We start from the raw sequence: 23,272 nt of genomic DNA on the forward strand, positions 1-23,272 counted from the left end.
GAAAAGTTCAGAACCGCCATAGTAACTTCAGGGAAAAAACACACACTGTGGTGACGTCAACATTTAAACTCTTCAAACAGAGAGAGAGAGAGAGAGAGAGAGAGAGAGAGAGAGAGAGAGAGAGAGAGAGAGGTAGGGAGAGAGACAGACAGGGACAGAGAGAGACAATGGAAAAAGAGATAGGGGCAGAGAGAGACAGGGGGAGAGAGACAGGAGCGAGGGAGACCGGGGAGAGAGAGATGGAGAGAGAGAGAGGGAGAGAGAGACAGGAGAGAGAGACAGGGGTAGGGAGAGAGACAAATGAGAGACAGACGGGGACAGAGAGAGACAATGGAGAAAGAGATTGTGGGGACAGAGGGAGACTGGAGGGAGGGAGGGGGGGGGAGAGAGAGAGAGAGAGAGACTGACTATTCAATTAATATATTATTAATATTAGTAATATTAATATTACTATCTATTCAATCTTTATTCAATTCAGTATTGCCAAAGCTACATACAGCAGCAGACCAAGAGACCAAGAGAAGTAGGAACTGAATAAAACAGTAAAAAAAATAGTAGTGAAAAAATAAATGAATAAACAGATGCTAAAATAAATACATAGTAAAATTAATATACTCTCTCTCTCTCTCTCTCTCTCTCTATATATATATATATATATATATATATATATATAAAATATTAATTAATATACTACATGCAACATCATATACATTAAAGGTAACACAGGGACAAGGTCTCAAAGTGGCTGGGTGGGTCTTTATGATGGTGGGTGGGGTTAGAGTGGGTGGGTCTTTATGATGGTAGGCCAGGTTAGGGTGGGTGGGTCTTTATGATGGTAGGCCAGGTTAGGGTGGGTGGGTCTTTATGATGGTGGGTGGGGTTAGAGTGGGTGGGTCTTTATGGTGGTAGGTGGGGTTAGAGTGGGTGGGTCTTTATGGTGGTAGGTGTGGTTGGAATGGGTGGGTCTTTATGATGGCAGGTGGGTCTTTATGGTGGTGGGCGGAGTTAGAGTGGGTGGGTCTTTATGGTGGTAGGTGGAGTTAGAGTGGGTGGTTCTTTAAGGTGGTAGGCGGAGTTAGAGTGGGTGGGTCTTTAATAGTGTTTATCCAATAAATAAATGTACTTTTATCCATCTCTCTCTACAGTATCTGTCTGTCTGTTGGTCCATCTCTCTTTGTCAGTCTATCTGTCTGTCTTTTTTTTCTATCATTCACTAACCATAATCTGTTTGTCTGCAAATGGTCTGCACTTATATAGAGCTTTTATCCAAAGCGCTTTACACTGTGTCTCATTCACCCATTCACACACACACACACACTCACACACCAATGGTAGCAGAGCTGCCATGCAAGGCGCTAACTTGCCATCGGGAGCAACTTGGGGTTCAGTGTCTTGCCCAAGGACACTTCAGCATGTGGTCATGTGGCCCAGGAATCGAACGGCCAACCCTTCGATTAGTGGACAACCCACTCTACCACCTGATCCACAGCCGCCCCTATATATGTGTCTGTCTGTCTATTTATAGTATATTTATATAGCTGTCTATTCTGTCTATAGTTTTAATTGATTGAGGCAGTGAACAGTTTTAATACCTTTTGATACCTACAGTGTCATGGCCCATCAACACAACAGTAATGACAAAAGAAAATGTCAACAGAGGCTCCATTTCCTAAGAAGGTTAAGGAAAGCACAGCTCCCCCAACAGCTTCTTTTGAACTTCTACCTCTGCATCATTGAGTTCATAATCACATGCTGCAAAAAGTGTGGTACTCCTGCTGCACCTCAGAGGACAGCAAGGCACTCCAGCGCATCATCAAAACAGCACAGATTATCACATCTTCTAACACTGGAAGAAATTTACAGAACTGGCTGAACTTGCTACAGAATTTTCACCCGTCTGCCTTCTGGAAAACGCTACAGGAGCCTGTACACCCGAACACCCAGCCTGAGGAACATCTTCATTCCCAGCATTTATGCCCCTCACCATGACAACACCTCACACTACTCTAGAATACACCACTCTGGATGTCTGCCATCACACCATTCTGGACATATGTGCAATTCAACGTTTCTGAGTGCGATGTGCAATATGCAGCCATAACATTAAAACCACTGACAGGTGAAGTGAATAAAATTGATTGTCTCATTACAGTGGCACCTGTCAAGGGGCAAGTGACTAGTCAGTTCTGGAAGTTGACGTGTTGGAAGCAGGAAAAATGGGCAAGTGTAAGGATCTGAGTGACTTTGATAAGGGCCAGCGTGTGATGTCTAGATGTCTGGGTCAGAGCTTCTCCAAAACAGCAGGTGTTGTGGGGTTTTCCCAGTATGTAGTGGTTAGTACCTACCAAAAGTTTTCTAAGGAAGGACAACCGGTGACCTGGCGACAGGGTCATGGGCTCCCAAGGCTCATTGACGTGCTTGAGGAGCAAAGGCTAGAGCGTCTGGCCCGATCTCACAGAAGATCTACTGCAGCACAAACTGCTGATAAAGTTCATGCTGGATCTTAGAGAAAGGAGTCAGAACACACAGAGCATCACAGCTTGTTGTGTATGGAGCTGCGTAGCTGCAGAGCGGTCCGAGTGCTTATGCTGACCCCCTGTACACCACCGAAACACCTACAATGGAACCTACATCAGAAGTGGACAATGGAGCAATGGAAGAAGGTGGCCTGGTCTGATGAATCAGGTCTTCTTTTACATCATGTGGAGGCCAGGTGTGTGTGTGTGTCACTTACCTGGGGAAGAGATGTCACAAGGATGCACTATGGGAAAAAGGCGAGCTGGTGGAGGCAGTGTGATGCTCTGGGCGATGTTCTGCTGGGAAACCTTGGGTCCTGGCATTCATGTGGATGTTACTTTGACACGTACCACCTACCTAAACGTTGTTGCAGACCATGTACACCCCTTCGTGGTAACAGTGTTCCCTAATATAAGTGGCCTCTTTCAGCAGGATAACGCTCCCTCACACAGTGCAAAATTGTTCAGGAACGGTTTGAGGAACATGGCAAAGAGTTCAAGGTGTTGACTCGGCCTCAGATTCCCCAGATCTCAATCCGATCCAGCGTCTGTGGGATGTTCTGGACAAATAAGTCCAAACAAGTCCAATCCATGGAGGCTCCACCTTGCAACTTAAAAGACTTAAAGGATCTGCTGCTAACATCTAGGTTCCAGATACCACAGCACACCTTCAGAGGTCTTGTGGAGTCCATGCCTCGACGAGTCAGAGGTGTTTTGGTGGCACAAGGAAGGAGGACCTACACAATAGTAGGCAGTTGGTTTTAATGTTATGGCAGATCGGTGTAAATGTATATATACGTATAAATATATTTTACCCTTTACTCTAATGGCTTGCTCTCATTGTACAGCGATAATAAAGGCATATTATCTTATCAATGATTGCATTTTATTTGTATTAATCCATGTATACTCACTTTTTAGTGCGTGTTGTATATTTTATTACTTATATAAATATATATTAAATCTGTAACTAAAATATTTTCGATCTTTTTATGATAGTTATTATTTTCAATTAGTTAAATACATATTTATATTTTTTGACAGTCTGAGATATGATTGGACAGTTCACGGGGGCGGTGGTCAGGCTCGCGCGTTCTTTTATTGGCCGTTATCACACTTCCGGTTACCCGTCTACTTTATTCTTGTCTGTTCCTCCTGTCTACGCGCATGCGCAGAACGCGGGAGTTGAGCGGACATGCGCGTGCGTGTGAACAGTCGTGTGCATGCGCAAATCGCATGTGGCGCAGACAGTGCGCGAGCGCGAGAGAGAGAGGGGGCGGAGTCAAAGAGCAGCGAGTCACGTAGCTTAACTAGGCTAGCAGCGAAGATCAGCAGGTAAGTCTGAACAAATCTTACGCTCTTTATAAGAGGAATTGAATCTGGTTTTTATTGTAATACACGATTTATTGATTGAATGTTTATATTTTGACGGGAGGACGGTGTCGAAGTGAAGCGAAACGTTGCTCGCGGTTAAGTTTAGCTTAGCAGGTGAGCTAGCTGAGGCCTAGCTGTAGCGTGGCTGCGCGGGAAAGTCTTCACACACCTGCGCCTTTTATCGAGTTATTTCATTCCTGTAAAATTATCCCGAAGCGTCTTAACTTTATAAATGAGTTGTTTAAAGTTGGGAAACGAATAAACGCCGAGGTCGCGTGCTAATTTCTGCTGATTGGTTTAGCGCGCGTGCGTGCGTGTATTGCACGAGTGGATACAGGGCCCTGCGCGTGATCAGTGTAGAACTGATAAATAATCCTAAAATTCTATAAAATGTCTAATCAGCATTATTAACAAACCACTTTTACTGATTCGAGTCTTTACTGTGTGGTTGTTTTAGGTTCTAGGGTTCGCATTATATATTTATATACTTAAATACACCGCATCAGTTCTCTACACCGCCATAAATACTTTAATATATTGAATTAGAAGTTAGTTTTATGTTTACATGGGGGCTTGTTTTAGATTTATGACGTCACACTGCTGTTTTTTGGGGGGGTCTTTTTGGGCTCCATAAAGAAATCTGATCTGACTCCTCGTGAGTGATCCTTCACATGTGCTTCCCATGTGTTCGCCAATCAGCTCCATACACACAGGCATGTTCTGCTGATCCTCTGCTACTCTTTATAAAAGTCTTTATAATACAAGTTTGAGTTGAGACGGTTAGGCAGATTGTTCTGGAGTTTTTCACACGCAGATAACAATACGGTGTACTATCTGAGTATTGCTCATTTTACACCAGCAGGTTTATCCAGTTTCCCCATGTCTCCATATCATCGTCACATTCAGTGTGTCCTCATAACTTTTACTTTTGTTTTTTATTTATCTTCTTCAGGTGATGGATATGAGCAGCAGTGAGTGTTTTGGATGTGGTCGCTCAGGACACTGGGTGAAGAACTGCCCCAATGCGGGGCGTGGCCGTGGGCGGGGCAGAGGTCGAGGTAAAGGTGAGGACAAGTTGTAGTGAGCTGTGTCAGGTTGTCACCACCACCTGAACACGATGGCGCTGGGGTTACTCTCGTATTCAGTATTTATTTGTGTGTTTATTCTGCAGATCTGTTCTGTTACCGGTGTGGAGAGCAGGGACACATTGCCCGCGACTGCGAACAGACTGAGGATGGTGAGACGCCGACAGCAACCACAACTCATTACTGTTTGTTTTTGTTTTTAAAATCAACATTTTTTTTGTAGTAAAAGTAGAAACATCACGGCTAATAATAACTTGGATAGTATTATTAGTAATGATTTGTAGTAGTAATTTATAGCAGTAAGCACTGTTAATGCCACTGCTATAGTAATATGACAATACTGTTAATAGTATAAGTAGTAATAATGACTATTACTACTACCGCTACATCTAATACTGTTTTTGTTTATTGGTGGTAGTAATAGTAATTATTTGTAGTATAGTACCAGTAGTAAGATAAGATAATACTTTATTAAACCCCAGATGGAGGAATTAGTAGCATTACAAGTAATGGTGGTAATAGTAACAGTTAGTATAGTAGTAGTACTTTTGTAACTCTTCAGACTTGTCATATGTTTGGATGATCCTGTGGTGCTTTTTTAAATATTTAATTATTTTTTAATAAAATGTGTTCTCTCTCAGCGTGTTATAACTGTCACCGGAGTGGCCATATCTCCCGGGACTGTAAGGAACCGAAGAAGGAGCGTGAGCAGTGCTGCTATAACTGCGGTAAAGCCGGACACGTGGCCCGAGACTGTGACCACGCCAACGAGCAGAAGTGTTACTCCTGCGGTGGATTTGGACACATCCAGAAACTGTGCGACAAAGTCAAGTGCTACCGGTACGAGTACGACTACACCACTACTAATGATGATAATACTGACCGCGGCAACGCACCACTCTTAATTATTATCTCTACTACCACTAATTATTATTATTACAACTATTCTACAAATATAAATGACTATTACTGCTACTACTGTGCTACACTGCTGTATAATTATACTGCGATACTATAAATAATGACTATTACTATACTACTGATATACCAATTAATACTATTACTACACCTGGATTTTTTAAAATCCGTAGTAAATAAACAACTCTCAGATATGACATAATTATTTTTGTTTAATAGCTGAACATTCTGGCTTCAAACAGATTACATTAAATTAGTTTAGTTAATGGCATTTTTTTCCAGATCAAGTAGAGGAAAAAAAGTGATGGAATCACCTTGTAATTTGCATTTCTAAAACAAATACAGCACAAGTCTAAAAATGCAAATGAGTCTGCAGTTAAGAGAGCGTGCTTACACACTTTAACCTCGGACTTTTTGAAAGGAAACCTGGCCCTGACGAGAGAAAGTATTATAGAAAGCATTATAAAATGAAATCCAACACGGAGTGGTAAAAGATGGTTGTTCCCAGCTGTAACTAAAATCTGCGGCAGTTATAAACAAAATGGGAAGGTTGTGAAAGGAAAACGTACTGGTCGAGCAAGGAAGACGTCAGAGCGTCAGGATAGAAAACTCAAAGCAATATGCCTTGAAAGTAGAAACTACACAACAAAATAAATGAAAAACAGATGGGAGGAAACGGGAGTCAGTGTTGGTGACCGAACTGTAAGAAATCAGGTGAATGAAATGAGTTGTGTATAGAAAAGTCAAAGGGAAACCAGCACTACCACCTGAACAGAAGAAAACAGGGTTACTCTGGGCTGAAGAGAAGATCTTGGAGTGTAGATGATTGGATGAAAGTGATGTTCAGTGATGAATCAGGAATCTGCATTGGCCAAGGAGATGATGCAGGAAATCCTTCTGGTGCGGTTCTAATGAAACATATAAAGATGAAGAGCTTGTTTTCTTCAATCACATTCCCCACTCGGGTATGATCTGGAGTCTCATGTCCGGTAAAGGACCAGAGGAGACCTCAACAGTCAGTGCACAGGTGTACACTGACATTTTGGACACTTTTCTCCTTCAATCAATCGAGAGCAGGTTTAGTGGTGAAGTCATTGTTCAGGATGATAATGCATCTCACCAAAGAGTGTTAAAGCTTTTCTTCAGGAAAGTCAGATCATCTCACTGATATGGCCAGCACACAGTCCAGATCTCAATCTGAGTACATTTTATGGTGGAAATTAAAAAATTTGGTCCATGACGAGGCTCCATCCTGCAGCGCTGATCTACCAATCATTGTTCAAGAATGTTGGAACCGCTCGATGGAGCATATTGTTTCATTAGTGGAGAACACACCTTGGAGAACTCTGGCCCGAGGCGAAGCAATGGCAGTACTTAAACAGATTTTTATTTATTTATTTGTTTGTTGTTGATTCCACAATTTGTTCGTCTGTTTGATCTGGGGAAAAATGGCATTAATTAAAACAATTGAATTAGTTTGAGGTGTTTCAGGAAGCCAGAATGTTCCGCCATTAAATAAAAATACTTCTGTGTCAAATCTGTGACTTGTTTATTTGCTACGAAGTAAAAAAAACCCGTGTGAGGATCCTCCAAGTGTGTTGATTCCATCATGAATGCCAGGGGTTGTATACTATTAATTACTAATATTGCTTTACTATAAATTTCTGCTACTATTACTATATTACTACTAATAAAATGACTAACAAATACTATACCAGTGATCACTGTTGCTATTAATAATTACCATTACTGCTACTAAACTCTTATTACTACTAAGTACTACTTTTAGTACTAATGATTACTATTGCTACTATTAGAATTACTCCTAATATTCTAGCAGCAATAATAATAATAGCCATTACCACTATACTATGATTAATTCAGATTTCTATTACGAGTATATTAGTGAGTGATTACTCCTGTTAGTAGAAGTAATGAGCGTGTATAATAAACCAGTGTACGATGATGATGATGATGATGATGATGATGGCCCGAGTAATAATGAGGTGAGTTTGGTTGCGTGCAGGTGCGGTGAGATCGGCCACGTGGCGGTGCAGTGCAGTAAGGCGAGCGAGGTGAACTGCTATAACTGCGGGAAGACGGGTCACCTGGCGCGGGAGTGTACCATCGAGGCCTCGGCGTAAACACGCCCCCTCCCCCTTCATCGGCCCCTCCTTTTTCGCGTTGATGGTTATTATTTTCTGGGAATCCTCTTCATTGGCTAAAGGTGGGCAGACGGAGGCTTGTCCCGGGCCCGTGAGCTGCTCGACATGTTTAAAGAAAAAAAAAAAGAAAGAAGGGGTTAAAAATCTTCCTGCATTCAGTATCAGATGTGTGTTTAGTTTCGGTAGAGGTGTTGTGTAATAATGCTTTATTTAAAAACCCCTTAAGCACGCCCGCAGACGTGACGACCGGCGTGCGGCGTGTTAACGTGGAACCTCACGGCACTCGCTCGCTTCACGTGAGCCTTCGAGTCGGCAGACGGGAAAAGCCTCGACTTCTGCGTGCAGATGTTTTGTTTATAATAAATTCAGCAGGAAATAATGAGTTTGCTTAAAGAGTCTGATGGCGGTAATGTTCACAAACGCAGGACTCCATCTTAATCTGGACACACACTCACACACACTCGCTTTGGGCGCTAACTTGTGAGGAAATATTCTATTAATAATACTTGTAACAGAATTCTGAAATACTGACATCCTCTTTTTTTTCTTCTTTATTTTGAATTCAGATTTTTTTGGTACATTTTCTCATAAATGCTTAAAGATTCCAAAACAATAAGTTTAGTCATTTCTATCTTAAATTATCAAGACCAATAAGCTTGTGGATTTATCACTAATTTGCAAAAGGAGAATGTTTTCACAGAAATCAAATATTATTTTTGTACAATATCACTTGGACTACTGTAAAAAAAAAAAATCATTTTGCTTGTACTCTGTTTTTAAGTCAGAAGGAAAAGATGCAACTGAAGTCCTATAAACATAGAAAATGTAATTTTAAACTATCAATAAAGCTGGAGGAGGATCGGGATGGCGCGGACCATGGCGTGGTTATTTTTCCCCAATAACAAAAATGAATGCTGCTGCAGGATTACAGAGGAAGGATTTCTGCCGGCTTTACAATTTACTCAATAATAAACTTTTAATGATGTATATAAAAATAGTTAATCGACTATTAACATAACTGTCGAGCCGAGGGGCTTTTAAAGTGTTTTCTGTTCAAAACCATGGGGTGTACAAACTTTTGCACAGAGGAGCTTGTAGATGGAATGAAATCTGAGAATTTTTTTGCATAACGTGTAAAAAAGTAGTGCTTAGTGATTAGTGATCAGAATAAAATTAGATATAATTATAATAAATTCATAATAATTGGGAAAGTTTAACCTGTTAAATAAAAAAAGTCTTAAAAATATAAAAGGTTTAAATGTGATGTTTTAAATTAAAAAATTTGAAAAGTGTTCAACAACAATGAATACATAGAATAAAAAGTATTAAATGGTCTGCACTTATATAGAGCTTTCTTTAACCTTAATGGTTTCAAAGCACTCTACACTGTCTCATTCACACACAGTCTCACACACCCACTCTCACACACCACTCACACACACCTGGTGTTCAGTGTCTTGTCCAAGGACACTTTGGCATTAAATGGTAAATGTATGAAAAGCGTGCAGATAAATGTTAAATAAAAATATTTAAGTAAATTTGGAATAAAGTTACCTGCAGAAGGTTGGAATAAATAAAAAGTGGAATAAAACTAGGAGAAAAATGAGTTCTAACCTATAAATTTAAAAGAGAGTTAGCGTAATGTCGGCCGAGCTGTTTTAAAGCGTTTAGAATCAGGAGCTGGCGTTATTTTACAAGTTCTAGATCAAATTTTTAAGAGCATTTTCCATGTTTTCTCCAAACTGCTTAAGGGCGAATCTGAGACGTGTACAGCGCTGACGTGTTCGTCTGCATCACGCTGGAGAAAAAGAAAAAACTATTTAAATGTCAGTTTAGGAAAAGCAAAAAATTGAAAGCACCGGAAAGAAAGCGTGGAAGTGTAAATTAATGAATATTCTGACGGATCGTGTCTGTCAGGTACGTGTCACTTAATTGTGAGCAGAGTTCACAGGTCACATTTCTTTGATCTTGATGTTGTGGTGTTTGTGGAGCGTGTCGATGATCTGCGGGAGGATGTCCATGTCCATGTCCATGTCGAGCAGCGGCGTCTCCAGGTCCTCGCTCCACTGCGTTAAGTACCTGGCCGTGGCTCTGTGTTTGGGTTTGAGCGAGCGCAGGGATTCGGCCCGGAGGCTGCCGTGCTTCTCGCCGATGCCCAGAGTAAACGACAGCCCTTTGGCCAGGCGGAGGCTCCACAGCAACAAGCCCAGGATTCCACACAGCAGGAACATTAATGCCAGGTTATACCCTGCAATGGAGCACTGGTTCCTCACACAGGACGAGAACTCGGTCTCGCCCAGACTCACGATGGCTCTGTGTGCCCGAGACGCCGGACTGGAACATGTAACACTCGTCGTCATGACGTCTCGGTTCTTCAGGAGCCAGGCTCTCAGGTACCGAATGTTACAGCCACAGTGGAATGGATTCCCGGACAGATCCACTACACGAAGCTGTAGAAACGTCTCGAAGAACCCCGGAGGAACCGTGACCAGGCGGTTGTGCTGTAGATAAAGCTCGGTGGTGTTTGAGGGGAAATCAGGAATACGCTCCAGATCTTGAGAGCTGCAGTTGACGCTCAGGCCTGATGACGGCGAGACGCTTCTCATGAGAAGAAGAATCGCAGCTACGGCAAGACCTGAGATCATCCTGAGTGTGAGGCTGAGGAGAGAAGAGCCGTGTCTTCACTAGAACTACGTTTCAGACTTTTATTCACGTCATCTGGTCAAAGACCAACGTTTCTTACGTTGGAGTATGTTATTGTTATTGTTATTATTATTATTATTATTATTATTATTCCGAGCACCTATTAATCAGAGACAAAATTATTCTGAATAAATGAGTCTATGAAGTAAAATCTGTGTCTCCAAAGTTTTGGATCAAATTATAATCCTCCAGGTGGGAAATTAAACTTAAATGATAGTTTATAGCTCAGAATAAAACAGAACAGGTACATATTAAAGAAAATAAATTGGGAATTCTCCGTTTCATAAACAAGCTATTCGCACAGAAGGGCCACAGATTATTAACTTTAAGAATGACTTTAAAAAATAAAGAAAGAAAATGATCAAATAGAATAAATATATTCAAGTTCTTATAGCAAATTATCTTTAAAAAATAGTTTTGGTTAAAATTGAAGGTTAACACTTACGTCGTCTACAAAGCGAGTAAATTTAATGACGTGTGATCAGAGATTAGATTTTAACTTCACAACTACTGTAACGTTAATATTCAAATAATTTATCATTTAAATTTCAGAACTGAAATAAAATGTATTCAGGATTTAAGTATTACTAATAGATTCAGTGATGAATTCAGACTTTAAAATCGCGATACAAAACAATTTAACTAGAAAAACAAACAACGAAAATAAATAGTGAGGTGAAAAACGTACCTTTCAGTCTTCATGCAGAAGAAAGCAGATCTTTCCGTCTCGTCTCATCCTGGTCAATGCCCTGCTGACCTTCCTCTCGGGGAACTCAAAACAGATGTTCCAGTCGTTTATTTCCTCTCAGTGACGTCAGTTTAATGACCAGCTTGTAGCTTAAACTTAATATTTACTATGTTTCAGATCAGATTTACGTCACTGCATGCAACATCTATAAATTACAAGCTTGTTAGTTAGCTATCAAGTTACCCAGGTAGCATGCTAGCTAACTAGCACATCAGTAAGACTGTACAGTTGAATATCGCTGTTCTCGATGTTTTAAATAATCTCAATGATTTAAAACCCGTGTTGCTCTCTGGGCGGTGCTGCGAGTCTTCGTTCGGATCACGTTCGGGTGTCGGTTCTGCCTGTCATGCGAAGGGGGACGTGGACGAGCGAGCGCTATAATGATCACGTGCAGAACTGTGACTCTGTGAGCCGCTGATAAGTTTTATCTCCAACACCAGAGTTTACAAAGCTTCAGGTTTCAGCAACGAACATTTTAGCTGTAAGAAAAGAAGCAATGAATGAAGGACAGTGTTCATAGAGCGTCATAAGACCTACATGAGTGCTGTACTGACATAAAGCTACAGATACTTTTATAAATGTGATGTTTGTAAAGTGACGTAAGGTTGTGTTATAAGGTTGTGTCATTATTTATATATATATATATCCTGCTAATAAGACTTTTATTAATGCTTATGGAACATCTAGGACACAGTCATGAGTGATGTAGCCTATACATCACTAAACTTTCACTGGAAGACCTACGACAGCTTACGATAATATTATTTAATTTTAATATATTCAGTAATATTATTTAAATATGTATATCGTTGTAGCCTTTCATTCTAAATGTTTTATCAGACATCTCTTAGCTAAGGTCAGAATGAAAATACGGCGCCGTCAGCATGCCGCAATCTGATTGGAGGACGAGTCAACGCAGTTACAGTTGTGTTTTTTTAAACAAAATTTTAAACCATTTTTATAAAAAAATCCGATCAGATAACAGCACTTGAAGTTGAAGCCTGAAAACAACAACAACAACAACAAACCACGTTTAATGTTGCGCCCCTGGTGGTCAGAGTGTGGAAGTGCATGTCAGTGTGACGTCTCTAAAGGGCAAAGTTCAAGGTTAACTAACACAATAACCAGAAACTGGTGTTTTAATCAGAAACTGGTGTTCTAGTCGTCCTGGGTTTCTAATATTTACTAATTAGATATAACATTTTTTAATAAAATTTTTAAAAAGTCATAATTATTCTGAAATTCACTCGGATCAGTTCCTTAAGTACAATTCCTCATTTTAAAGAAATTTAGAGCTTTAAAGTGTAACCAAAAAGTGATCAAATGTACATTAGAAAATTTAACGTGTCTCATCGGTGGTTGCTGTGAGGGGAACCTTTAAAGAACTCTACAGAAAGGGTCCCTAGTAGAACCATTTTCGGATGCAAAGAACTCTTAATGACCCAATGTTCCTTTTAATAACCCTTATTTCTAACAGGTTCTGGATATTAGGAAGAACATAATGAGTAATAATTTGGAGTTTGTACTGCACACTTAGCCACTTAACACACACACACACACACACACACACACACACACTCTCTCTCTCTCTCTCTCTTAGAACACGAGAGTTCTTCAGTCAGATTTTTCAGAAACTTTGGTGAAACTAACAGTATCCTCGCAGGTTCTTTGGATAAGTACCGGTTTCATCTTTCTGAAAGGGAAACACTCTGGTGCAGGGTTCTGCATAGAGCTTTTAAAGGTTCCCCCAAACTGAAAGAACCATTTTTTAATGCTATTTTTTCTATAAGTGTAGAAACAAGAATGGGGAACGTACAGAACCGAAAAAAGGTTCCTTAAGAGTTCTTTGGATAGTGTTAAAAATGTTCTACACGGAACCATTTCCTAAATAAAAAAAGAGTAAAATATAAAAAGGCTGAAGTGTAGCATGTCTGAATGCATCTCCTGATATTGTTTAATAATAATTTACAAAACAAAGAGGAGCTTGTGAGTTTGTCTCGTGAACCCGTTTGTAAATTAAGCGACACTACATTTAGGAACCATCACGTTAAGGGTTCTTAGTTTGTCACTGTAGGAACCCTTAGAGGTTCTAAGTATAACATTACAAAGTGTACAGGAGCTCAGAAAGGGTTCCAAGTATAGAACAATTTTTTTAAGAACCTTTAACTATCCCCTGAACTCAGAGGGACAATTGAAAAAACCTCTCGAGGGTTATAAAATCCGTTCTGAAACACTGGAGACTTTACGTGATGTTTAACGTTGTTTTATTTCTCAACATTGTCACAGTTTGACATTAATCAGATCTGAAGCACTTACAAACAGACTGCATATCAAAATGAGAGGGTTCCCTTTTCCCTAAAATCTCCACCCTTCAGTTCTTATTCTCTTTGTGGCTCAGCGTCAGAGGAAGTGAACGTGTCCAACAGTCTGCTTGTCTTAAACACACACCGACACACAGAAACCGTCCTTCATCCTCATCCTCATCGTCATCATCCTCATCATCTTATCTACGTTATGTACACTGATGGTTTCTCATTTCTCATGAAGTGTGCTCCTCATTTTTCACGTCTCTTGCACGTTTCTTTCTTTTTTCTACAATGCGTATGTGAAGATGATCTGCATGCTGCACTTCAGAGAAACACAACGCAGTACGACAGCAAATTCAACATCGAGGCTAAAAAACAAAAAACAACAACAACAAAGGAGGAGGAACCTAAAACGAGGCGTGTCCAGCTCGAGTGTCCGTCAGCTCACAGTGAAACGAGGCGTGTCGGTTCCGTGCGGCGCTCAGACTAAAACCTCACGCACTGAACAGCAGTCGAGTTCTTCATCATCTTCATCATCTTCATCATTGCACCTTTCTCACAGGTTTCTGGAGATGATGATGCAGAGAACAATGACGTGTTCTACACGCTCCATAAAACCTCCGGATTCACTATGAGGAATAAATCCGCCGTCTGAACAGAACATCGCTTTAGAAAATTATTGTTATCCACTTAGGAAAAAAAACAATGTATTTATTCGCGCCCGTGTGGTTCCGTAAGAAACGGATTTAATGTGCTTCTACGTTTCATCACCTGAAATACATTCTGTAAAAAAAACTTCTCCGTCGTCTGGAAGGAAAGAGATTTGCATAAACTGTCGCATTATTCACCTGAATCTCGTACAGAAACAACACAAAGCTGCAGAATGAATTTCTTTCTTTACACGATTGCACTTAACTGCCAACGTAACACTGGATTATTTTTTGGGACACAAAAAACAAAACAAACAAAAATAAAAAATAAAAATCACGCAACAATTGACAGGACACACACTTGACATTTCACTCAATTTTGCCACCGCAAAAATGTTACTGTGGGACAAAATAATTTAAAAGTTGTCAAATACCGAGGACGAGGAATGTCACGGGGGGGAAAGAGGAATAAAAAAAACTACAGTTTAATAATCTGGAATTTAAAAAAAATCTGAAAATTATTTTACAAATGAAAATGTAAATCATTTGGAAATAAATCAAGAACTGATCATGAAATCAAATCATTAATCATTAAATTAAATCACTTACATTAAATATATATTTTGTTTTCCGGGTAGTTAAGTGAAATAAAATAATAAAAGGTAAAGAATAAAAATAATTAAAAAAAAGGGAATAAAACAAACAAGAAAAGTAAATATGTTTCCAAAAAAGGAAAAAAGAACAAAGTAAATAAAATAAATAAAACTAAGAAGAAAAAGAAATACTAAAAGGAAACGTAAAGGAACAAAGAGAAAAATTAGTAATAAAAAAGGTAAAGGGAAAAAAAAGAAATAAAAACGAATGTGTGCATTAATTTGAAGATTAACAAATGATTTATAATCTAGTTCATTTTTCATTTCTGAATGTCGAGGCGTATTTCTTATTGTTTTTATTTTTATATATCTATTTATTTCTTTTAATCGCGTGGCGTCCCTCGTCCTCCTGAACTCTAAACATATTGCACATCGGAGTAAAAACTATTTCAGTCACTGGCCTTCTTAGTTTTGTGCATAATTTCTGTAGAACTTGTGCAGACGTTAATGATCTAACCTTCAGCTTTACCTAAACACTCGCTGAAAGAAAACTATCTGATTGCATCATTTTCTTTAAGGAAAAAAACCCCAAAACAAAAACAAGGAAAGGTTACTTCATTGTAAAATACTAGTCGTTACGTTCTCGGGAAACGAGCTGTATAAAAAAAAGAAAGAAAAAAATGAGACAAGTGCTCAGTGAGTGGGACGTCGAAATCTCACACTTTGAAATTGAATGTATTGAACTCTATCTAAATCTAAATCTAAATAAAAGTGCTGTTTAGCTCCTGGTTTGTGTTTTTGTAGCTTTACCAGGAAGCTAGAACACTTTTTCTATCGCTTTATAGCTCAGTGCAGCTGCTTCTGCTTTCTAAAACTCCAAAATATTTCTCTGATCATCTGTACAGTCTGCACCGCTTACCGTAATATTTCATTTCTATTTGACTGTAATATTTAAAAAAACTCTCTGAATATGTATATATAGTTTTAGTTTGTTTTTGTTTTTTTTTACAGTATATAGAACATCTTACAATGGATGCAGTTTTACACTAAACACTAGAACACACAGGATACAGTTCACACAGAGCCGAGTACATACAGTACGCAGGGATTATTGGCACATTGATATATGATCGCTAAGGACAACATGTAAAGCTTTTCCGTTATCCACAATAAATACAGCGTCAGGACGACTACGTGTGAGACCAACAGCTTGGACGTTACTTTACAGCTTCGCTCTAATCGTCTGGGGGTTTGGTGTTTGGGGAAAATGTGTGAGGTTCTACGTTGCGATGCTGAGACTGCACCTCAGGAGATTCACGAAGACCTCGAACAAGACGCTACGATCCTCCTCGTGTTTCTTTATCTGTCATCGGAATTCCTTCAGCATCGTTCTACACCCGAGCTTCTGATTAGGAGGACTCTCTGGAACCATCTCAGAAATGGAATTATTTATCTGGAGTTTAGTCCGGCTCCGGTCGTATCCTCACACCACCGTGCTGATGCCACAGTGTTTGGGTTTGGCGCTGATGGGACACGACGGCGATGACGCCGCCGCCACGAGGTGCTGCTCCCGATGTTGGTGCCGTTGTTGATGGTGGTGGTGGTGTTGATGACGAGGAAGGTGGTTGTGAGCGAGTTGAGGGTGGTGGTGCGGGGCAGAGAGGTGGCCCGAGTGCTGCTGACGGTGGAACCAGAGCCCGACGGGAGGCGGATCGTAGTGATGGTGGTGCTGATACGGCGGGGGGTTCTGCGGGAGAGAACAGTGCTGGGAACGTTGGGGATCTAGTTGGGCCTGGGCAGTGTGGTGCAGGTTGGTCGGGTGGGGCTTGTGGGAGATGAGGGTGGGGTGGATGGGGTGGTGCGAGGAGGAGGAGGGCGGAGCAGGAAGCGGAGGACGAGGAGGAGGTTTTCCTCGCCTGCTGCCAAAGAGCGATCCCAGCAGCGAGGAGGAGGAGGAAGGGGTGGTGCCGGAGTAGCGTGGACGAGGAGGACCCTCGCGGCCGGACGGCGCTCTCCGGGGCAGCTGAGGTGGACTGCTAATGATGGAGCCCTGCGGGGGGGGGGGGGCAGAGACAGTCCGAGAACAACACCATCACGTCAAACATACAAGACAGACAATAACAAACAAATCCTCATGGTCTGAGGAGAAACTCATACTCCACTAGCTGGCTCTAATATCTTCCAGAGTAGATCTCCACCACCTTTTCCACCAACATGGTAACTGTGCTGAAACCATTTCAGCTTTTCCACCTCAACATTGCTGAAACACCGTCTAAAATCGATGCAGGTCTAAAACCCTGAGTAATAAAAGTTAGATTTTCATCAAGACGTGAACTTTTCTCTTCAGTACCTGAACCCATCTAGTCTGATTTCTCTGATAAAACTATTCCAATGTTTATTTTGCTAGGGGTGAAAGATTTGCCTTTTAAAGCATGTCATTAAAAACTAGTTTTTAGATTTAAAAAAAATAAAATCTGAACCCTAAATAAAAATCTCAGATAAAGTCAAAAATACAGATTTGATGTAAATTAGTCCAAAAGTGAATCGTCCGGGATTCCCAGTGAAAAACTTTCAGAAGCCTTAGATCACAGTCCACTACATTTTGGGGCGTGGCCGTGGGGATTTTGGGGCGTGTCTGTGGGGATTAGTGATCATTCAGCTACAAGAGCGTTAGTGAGGTTGAGGTCAGGCGCTGATGTTGATGTGAGGAGACTCCAGTTCCAGTTCATCCCAAAGGTGTTCATTGGGGTTGAAGTCAGGGCTCTGTGCAGGACACTCGAGTTCTTCTACCTTCTTCCAACCTTCTCACCACGTCTTCATGGAGCTCACACTCTTTGTGCACAGGAGCATCGTCATGCTGGAACAGTGTTTGGGATTCTTACTTCTTAGGGGAAATTGTAAAGCTACAGCGTACAGATTGAGTGCTTCCAACTTTGTGGTAACAGTTTGGGGAAGAAGATGTGTGTGATGGTCAGGGGTGCACATACTTTATGATCTGTAATGAGGTAAGTGCATAGAGTTTCTAAACCGCTAAATCTGGCGGTTAACTGTTACCGACTGCCAGAACTAGATGCCAGAAAGTTACCTAAACCATGACTCTGTACATCAAGTGTTTAACATCACTGTAGAAGACTGGATATTCGAGTAGAACATAAAAACTTCTTCATGTGTTTGTGTTTACTTTCCCCCAGGAACCTGTGACGCTTCACCTTGGACTTAATTTACATAAAATCTGCATTTCTGAGATTTACATTTTAGGTTCTGATTTTTATCTCAAAACCATAACTGCAAGTTCAGAACTGCAAGAAAGTTCCTGCTAACTACAGGGTTCCTTAGCAGTTCTTTGGATGGTTAATGGTGTCCTCTTTATGAAGATCTAGTTCTTCTGTTCGACCTGAAATCTTGAAGTGTTTCCTCAGAAGAACAATCCTCTAGGAAGCTCTATAAAGCTACTGTTTAGATTATTGTAGGTACGCAGGTACAAATCAGTTGCTCAGGGAGGAAAGGAGACTTATACGCCTGACATTACAAGGTCTAGCTTTCTAAAAGCATTCTATTCAGAACCGTTTGTAAAAGGGTTCCCCAGAAGGACGAGCTGAAAGATGAAAGAACCCTTTGTTCTAAGAGTGCAGGAAGAATTTGATGTTCAGAGAAAACTTCTCCACAGTTGTTTTCCTTTTACAAAATGGAAAATTTTTTAATAATCTCTCATATCTGCTTATGTAAAAATAGTAGCCCCGCTTTTTTCAAAATTTGATTGAAAAAAATTATTATTTTATTATTTAACCTTTATATACATATATATAATTTTTTGCTGCAGCCTCTGTGAGAACGTGTAAAATAAGAATGGTATCCTACAGAGAAGCTCGTGCAGATGACAGTAAAGTTCTTGAATTTTAAAAAGTTCGGCTCTTGAACTGTTTGGGACATTTTAGGTTTTTAAACTATTTTTTTCCTGGTTTCGTGGAACAAGCACCAACACCATGTCAGTGAAAAAGGGATAAACATTTATACATTTATACAGAAGATACAGATCTAATAAAAAAAATTCTCAAAACTATGTTCACATCACATCTCTAAATGTACGTTTTGTATTTAAGAGTTAAGAATAAACGAGTGTAACTGATCCAGCTGAAGATGTGACGAGGTGACGTGTAGAAGAAGTGTTTAAAGAAGAATTCCACCAAATATCCATCATTCACTTGGAGATTCTCCACCAGGAACAGAGTTTGGAGAAACACTGACACTCACTCACGTCCATGCTGCTCAGACCGGCTAAAATCTCACACTTGATCACATGGTTCTCTTTGAGAGGGTTCTCGGTCTCGATCCCTGATCATCAAAGATCAACTCTTGTAGGTGACTCAAGATGGACTCTTCAAAAAGGGTTCCTCAGGGGTTCTTTGGATCGTTGAGAGTTTACAGCATCCTAAAGGGGGTCTACTTGGAACAGGCTAAATTGAGAAACCCGCAGTTATAGCGTTCTGAACGGAACCCTTATGTTGGGCTGTAAAGAGGGGGAAAAAGAAACACTCGTATGGACTTTTTCTACAAGTGTATTGTCTATAAATAGTTCTTTATGAAAACAGCATAATCATCCGGCGCTAATGCTGAAAATCAATTTCTGTAAAGGAATTTTCATGGGTTGTCGCTCCAGAGGAACCTTTAAGGGTTCTATATAGAACCTTATAACAGAGGGACAACCTAAATAATTATTTTTTCCTTGAAGTCCCTGTGGGGAAGACCTTGAGCTTGAAAGCTCTCGGTAGTACATGATATCAAACATTTTACAAAAGAAGGACCTCTTTAGGAAACTAGAACAACTACGCATCTAAAGAACCCTTGAAGAATCTTTATCGTCTTTAACAGTTTTACATGAGACGTTCTAGCGTTGTTTCCTTCTCTACCTGAAGCCGTAAAAACCCAATTCCTCTAATTCAACTCAAACTTCTGGGCAAATTTCTGCAAACTATCTTCATAGAAAATCAGCCGCACTAGTACTATTTAAGGTTCTTCGGTTTGTCCCTCTGTAGGAACCCCGAAATGCTCCACATAGATTTCAATCCCAGACTGGTCCACGCTAAAAGCCTTTTAATAAAAGCTCGAACCAAATAAACTTCCAAAGAACCCTTGAGGAACCGTTTGTTTTTTTTGGATTAGAGATCCTTTGAGGTGGAATCCTTCTTTAAGCACTGAAATATCCCAAAAAAATGATAACATGTTGTAGAACAAGCCTGGGGAGAACTCTCACATGCATCTCGTTAGGATGATGGGAGCAGATCGTTGACATGCAGAAGGAGAAAAGGCAAAAAGGCTTCAACTTTGCTTCAGTGTTTAATCTCACCTGGATTCTGGAGGTTTGTGTGTAAGAGCTGCTGCTGTAATCATAAAGACTGTCCTGTTGCTCATCATGAGGACTCTTATTTACAATCTGCTCGTACTGAACAACGTCGCCACTGTCTCCTCTGGATTGTTCATTCAGGATCTAAATCTACATCTGGAGTTCTGTAAAGCTGAGCTGTGACAATGTCTACCATCACTCCCACCCATATCTTGTCTAACATCTGATACAAGGCCACAAACAATGTATGAATGGTGAACATGTATGCTAATGAAATCCACATCCTTGAAACATTGCAAAGATCTGATTAGCATGTCTCTAATCAGAACGGGCGAATTTCTTTACCTACGTTCGCACTAGCGAGCAACACAGCGACAGGGGAGTGTACATCTTCTACGTGCACTGCGAATTTTATGCAAATGAGGTATGATGTAAAGCGACAAATCCAACAAATGATCGTCTCGAACGATTCCTCGAACCAATCCTGTGGTCCGGTGTTTCTTCAGTTCCTCGCTCACAACTGCAAGAAAAACGTGTGTGTGGTTTCCTCTCATCCTGTTGTATACGACCTCTCTCTCGTTACGTGTGTATAGAGACGTTACGAAGAAGCTTGGAAGGACGTAGCAGAGATCGCCTGGGTTAAACTAATCTGACTTCAAAGCTTAGCATGTAACGTAAATAAAAAATAAAAAAAAACAAGTAAATTGTATATAGTGGGCTGTAGGCTGTAGATAAACATAGGGTCTACTATGTTCTCTTAAAAATACACAGCCCATAAGTGACACGCCCACACGAGATACACAAGTCCTTGCTAGCGTGAACGTAGGGTTTGAAAGTCAGGAATTCGGTGGTCAGTGGATGGAGATTAACTTCTACGTCATGCCTGTTAAGGCGTACTGACACCATGAGGAACCACATGAACATGGAAGCAAACAAGATGGTGGCGGTCGAGGGGGGTTAGTGGAGAACATGCTTGCTTTGAGGAACACGCAGGAACACGGAGGAACATGTTCAGGGTTCTGCAAGCAGTTCGTGCATGCGTGTGAGCAGGCATGCAGGTTAGGAATCGGTAGTACCAAAAAAAAACAAAAAAAAAGAATGTAAAGAATTATGAAGTGTCAGAGGGTGCAAGAACATAACAAAAGAAATCATTCGCTCATTAAGGGGTTGCTCTTTGGTTTGTTTGGTTTTTGGTTAATGCTTTTGCTTTGCGTTTTTTTATTGCATGAGAAGAGAATAAACCGGACATCCGCTGCTTCCTACTTACTTCCATATTGCTGTCTAGTGATCCTGCACTGGTGCGGCGCCCGCGCTTGCCTGCCCGAGACATGCAATACCACAGATTAGAGATGGGCATCACACCAGAATGGGGTGGGGCTAGTGGTGGGCACGCCCCTTTACTCTAGGAAGCGCCAAAAGGGAAATGGGAGTAGCACAGCAAGCCTCGTGGAGGATCATTATGGCTCAGGGTCAGAGGTCAGAGCGGAGGGGAGGGGAGGGGAGGGTGGTGTTTTCGCAGGACTATGGAGTGAGAATATTTTTTAAATAAAATTTTAAAAAATAAATATCTCTGATAAGGACAAATTTTGCTTTATTCCTGACCAGTAGTGTAGTTGAAGCAAATATGTTGTGATTATTTACTATAATTGAACATTTTCAAGCCCATATGATGCTTATTGGAGAGTTTGGTTGGTTGATCGGTTCCTTGGTGCAGAAACTTACGCACTATTTAGATCATTTGTAACATTTCAACTTTTGAATGCTGAAATTTTGCTCAGTGTGGCTAAAACCATTGAATACAATTAGCGCTAGTTATAGATGATCAGGGTCAGAGGTCAGAGGTGAAGGGTGGGTGGGATTTAGTGCTTTAGCAGGACTACGGAGTGAAAATGTTAAATTCTTGGTCTGATTTGATCACATTTTAAATAAAAGTCACCGATTAAATACGTGTCAGAAAAAAAAGATTTTTGATTCCGTCCTGACCAGTGGTGTAGTCGAAGCCAAGCGCCTAGTAACCAGCAATTTTATTAAATAAATTACATTTAAAAGCTGCTCTCACGCCATGCCGTAAATACCGAGATTACGACCTGTAAGATACATTCACGTCCTTGTAGAACTGGTAATTACAACTTATAAACTAGGAATTTTCTGAGCGCTCCGACTTGTACCACCTGACCGTAGCAACGTCACATGGAAACACTCAAAATGGCGGCGGCTTCACAGTAAAGCGTAGTTAAGTAGTTTTCTCTGTCTTCTCTCTCGTAATATTTCTCTGTAATAATAATAATTCGTATAATTGACTATTATTCATGCCTTAATAATTCAAGACTAATCTGAAAATAAACATTTTAAAACACAGCCAAACCTTCACAAGCTCATGTGACGCTTATTCAAGGGTTCTGATTGGTTCGTTTGGAGTTTTAAAATAAATAAATAAATAAACGTTTCTGCCATCTCAATGACGGCAAATACATTTTTAATTAAAGTGACATCATGACTGTATTACTGCTACTGAAAAATCCTATTGCATCATCAAATATAAGGACCAGTCAGTAACCCACCCATGTACAATGTATATAGTCAGCTCCATAATATTGGCACCCCTCAACGGAATGTTCACGAACATGACCATCAATGGAACGTTAACTAACAGCTAGCTAAGTAATATTCTACGCTACTGTTCGAGGCATTAAATATGAATATTTTCAAACTCGCTTTTTGTTGAGAAGTGCTTCAGACCGGACGGCACCACTGGTCTCCATTAAGGAAACGTTCTCATTTTTCACTTTATTGACTTTTTTTTTGCTTACACCGTTGGTTTGTGGATCTGTTTAAAGAGAGCTCCGTCTCCAGAGTGGTGTAGACTGTGATAA

The 23,272-nt window shown here is 40.5% G+C and overlaps 4 protein-coding genes across 10 annotated transcripts in view; 1 reads left to right on the forward strand and 3 right to left on the reverse strand.

Moving 5' to 3' along the window:
* The window catches only part of raf1a (Raf-1 proto-oncogene, serine/threonine kinase a), a 15,416-nt gene extending 15,164 nt beyond the window's left edge, over window positions 1-252 (reverse strand). For 2 of the 4 annotated variants that reach the window (XM_053643770.1, XM_053643769.1), the window contains exon 1: window positions 1-252. This exon is cut by the window's left edge and continues 12 nt beyond it. The gene's annotated coding sequence lies outside the window, so the exon portion shown is untranslated. The other 2 variants (XM_053643772.1, XM_053643771.1) reach the window with 2 other exon arrangements.
* A 3,458-nt stretch (window positions 253-3,710) lies between these two features.
* On the forward strand, window positions 3,711-8,923 carry cnbpa (CCHC-type zinc finger, nucleic acid binding protein a). The gene is made up of 5 exons (XM_053643802.1): window positions 3,711-3,851; window positions 4,843-4,954; window positions 5,062-5,127; window positions 5,617-5,815; window positions 7,920-8,923. Exons 2-5 carry the CDS (start codon window positions 4,846-4,848, stop codon window positions 8,035-8,037), a joined length of 492 nt encoding a protein of 163 aa, XP_053499777.1. The 5' UTR covers window positions 3,711-3,851; window positions 4,843-4,845; the 3' UTR covers window positions 8,038-8,923.
* Window positions 8,780-12,056, reverse strand: gp9 (glycoprotein IX (platelet)). The gene is made up of 2 exons (XM_053643800.1): window positions 11,450-12,056; window positions 8,780-10,716 (listed from the first exon to the last, which is right to left on the reverse strand). Exons 1-2 carry the CDS (start codon window positions 11,461-11,463, stop codon window positions 10,011-10,013), a joined length of 720 nt encoding a protein of 239 aa, XP_053499775.1. The 5' UTR covers window positions 11,464-12,056; the 3' UTR covers window positions 8,780-10,010.
* Window positions 12,057-13,756: 1,700 nt separating this feature from the next.
* Window positions 13,757-23,272, reverse strand: part of LOC128619535 (IQ motif and SEC7 domain-containing protein 1-like) — a 60,467-nt gene continuing 50,951 nt past the window's right edge. For 3 of the 4 annotated variants that reach the window (XM_053643765.1, XM_053643767.1, XM_053643764.1), the window contains exons 13-14: window positions 21,667-21,716; window positions 13,757-17,108 (exon numbers count right to left, since the gene is read on the reverse strand). In XM_053643765.1, coding sequence (XP_053499740.1) covers window positions 16,542-17,108; window positions 21,667-21,716 — 617 coding nt within the window. In that variant the 3' untranslated portion in view covers window positions 13,757-16,541. The remainder of the gene's footprint in view (window positions 17,109-21,666; window positions 21,717-23,272) is intronic. The other variant, XM_053643768.1, reaches the window with a different exon arrangement.

Source organism: Ictalurus furcatus, chromosome 15 (genome assembly GCF_023375685.1).
Source record: "Ictalurus furcatus strain D&B chromosome 15, Billie_1.0, whole genome shotgun sequence".
NCBI lineage: Eukaryota > Metazoa > Chordata > Actinopteri > Siluriformes > Ictaluridae > Ictalurus > Ictalurus furcatus.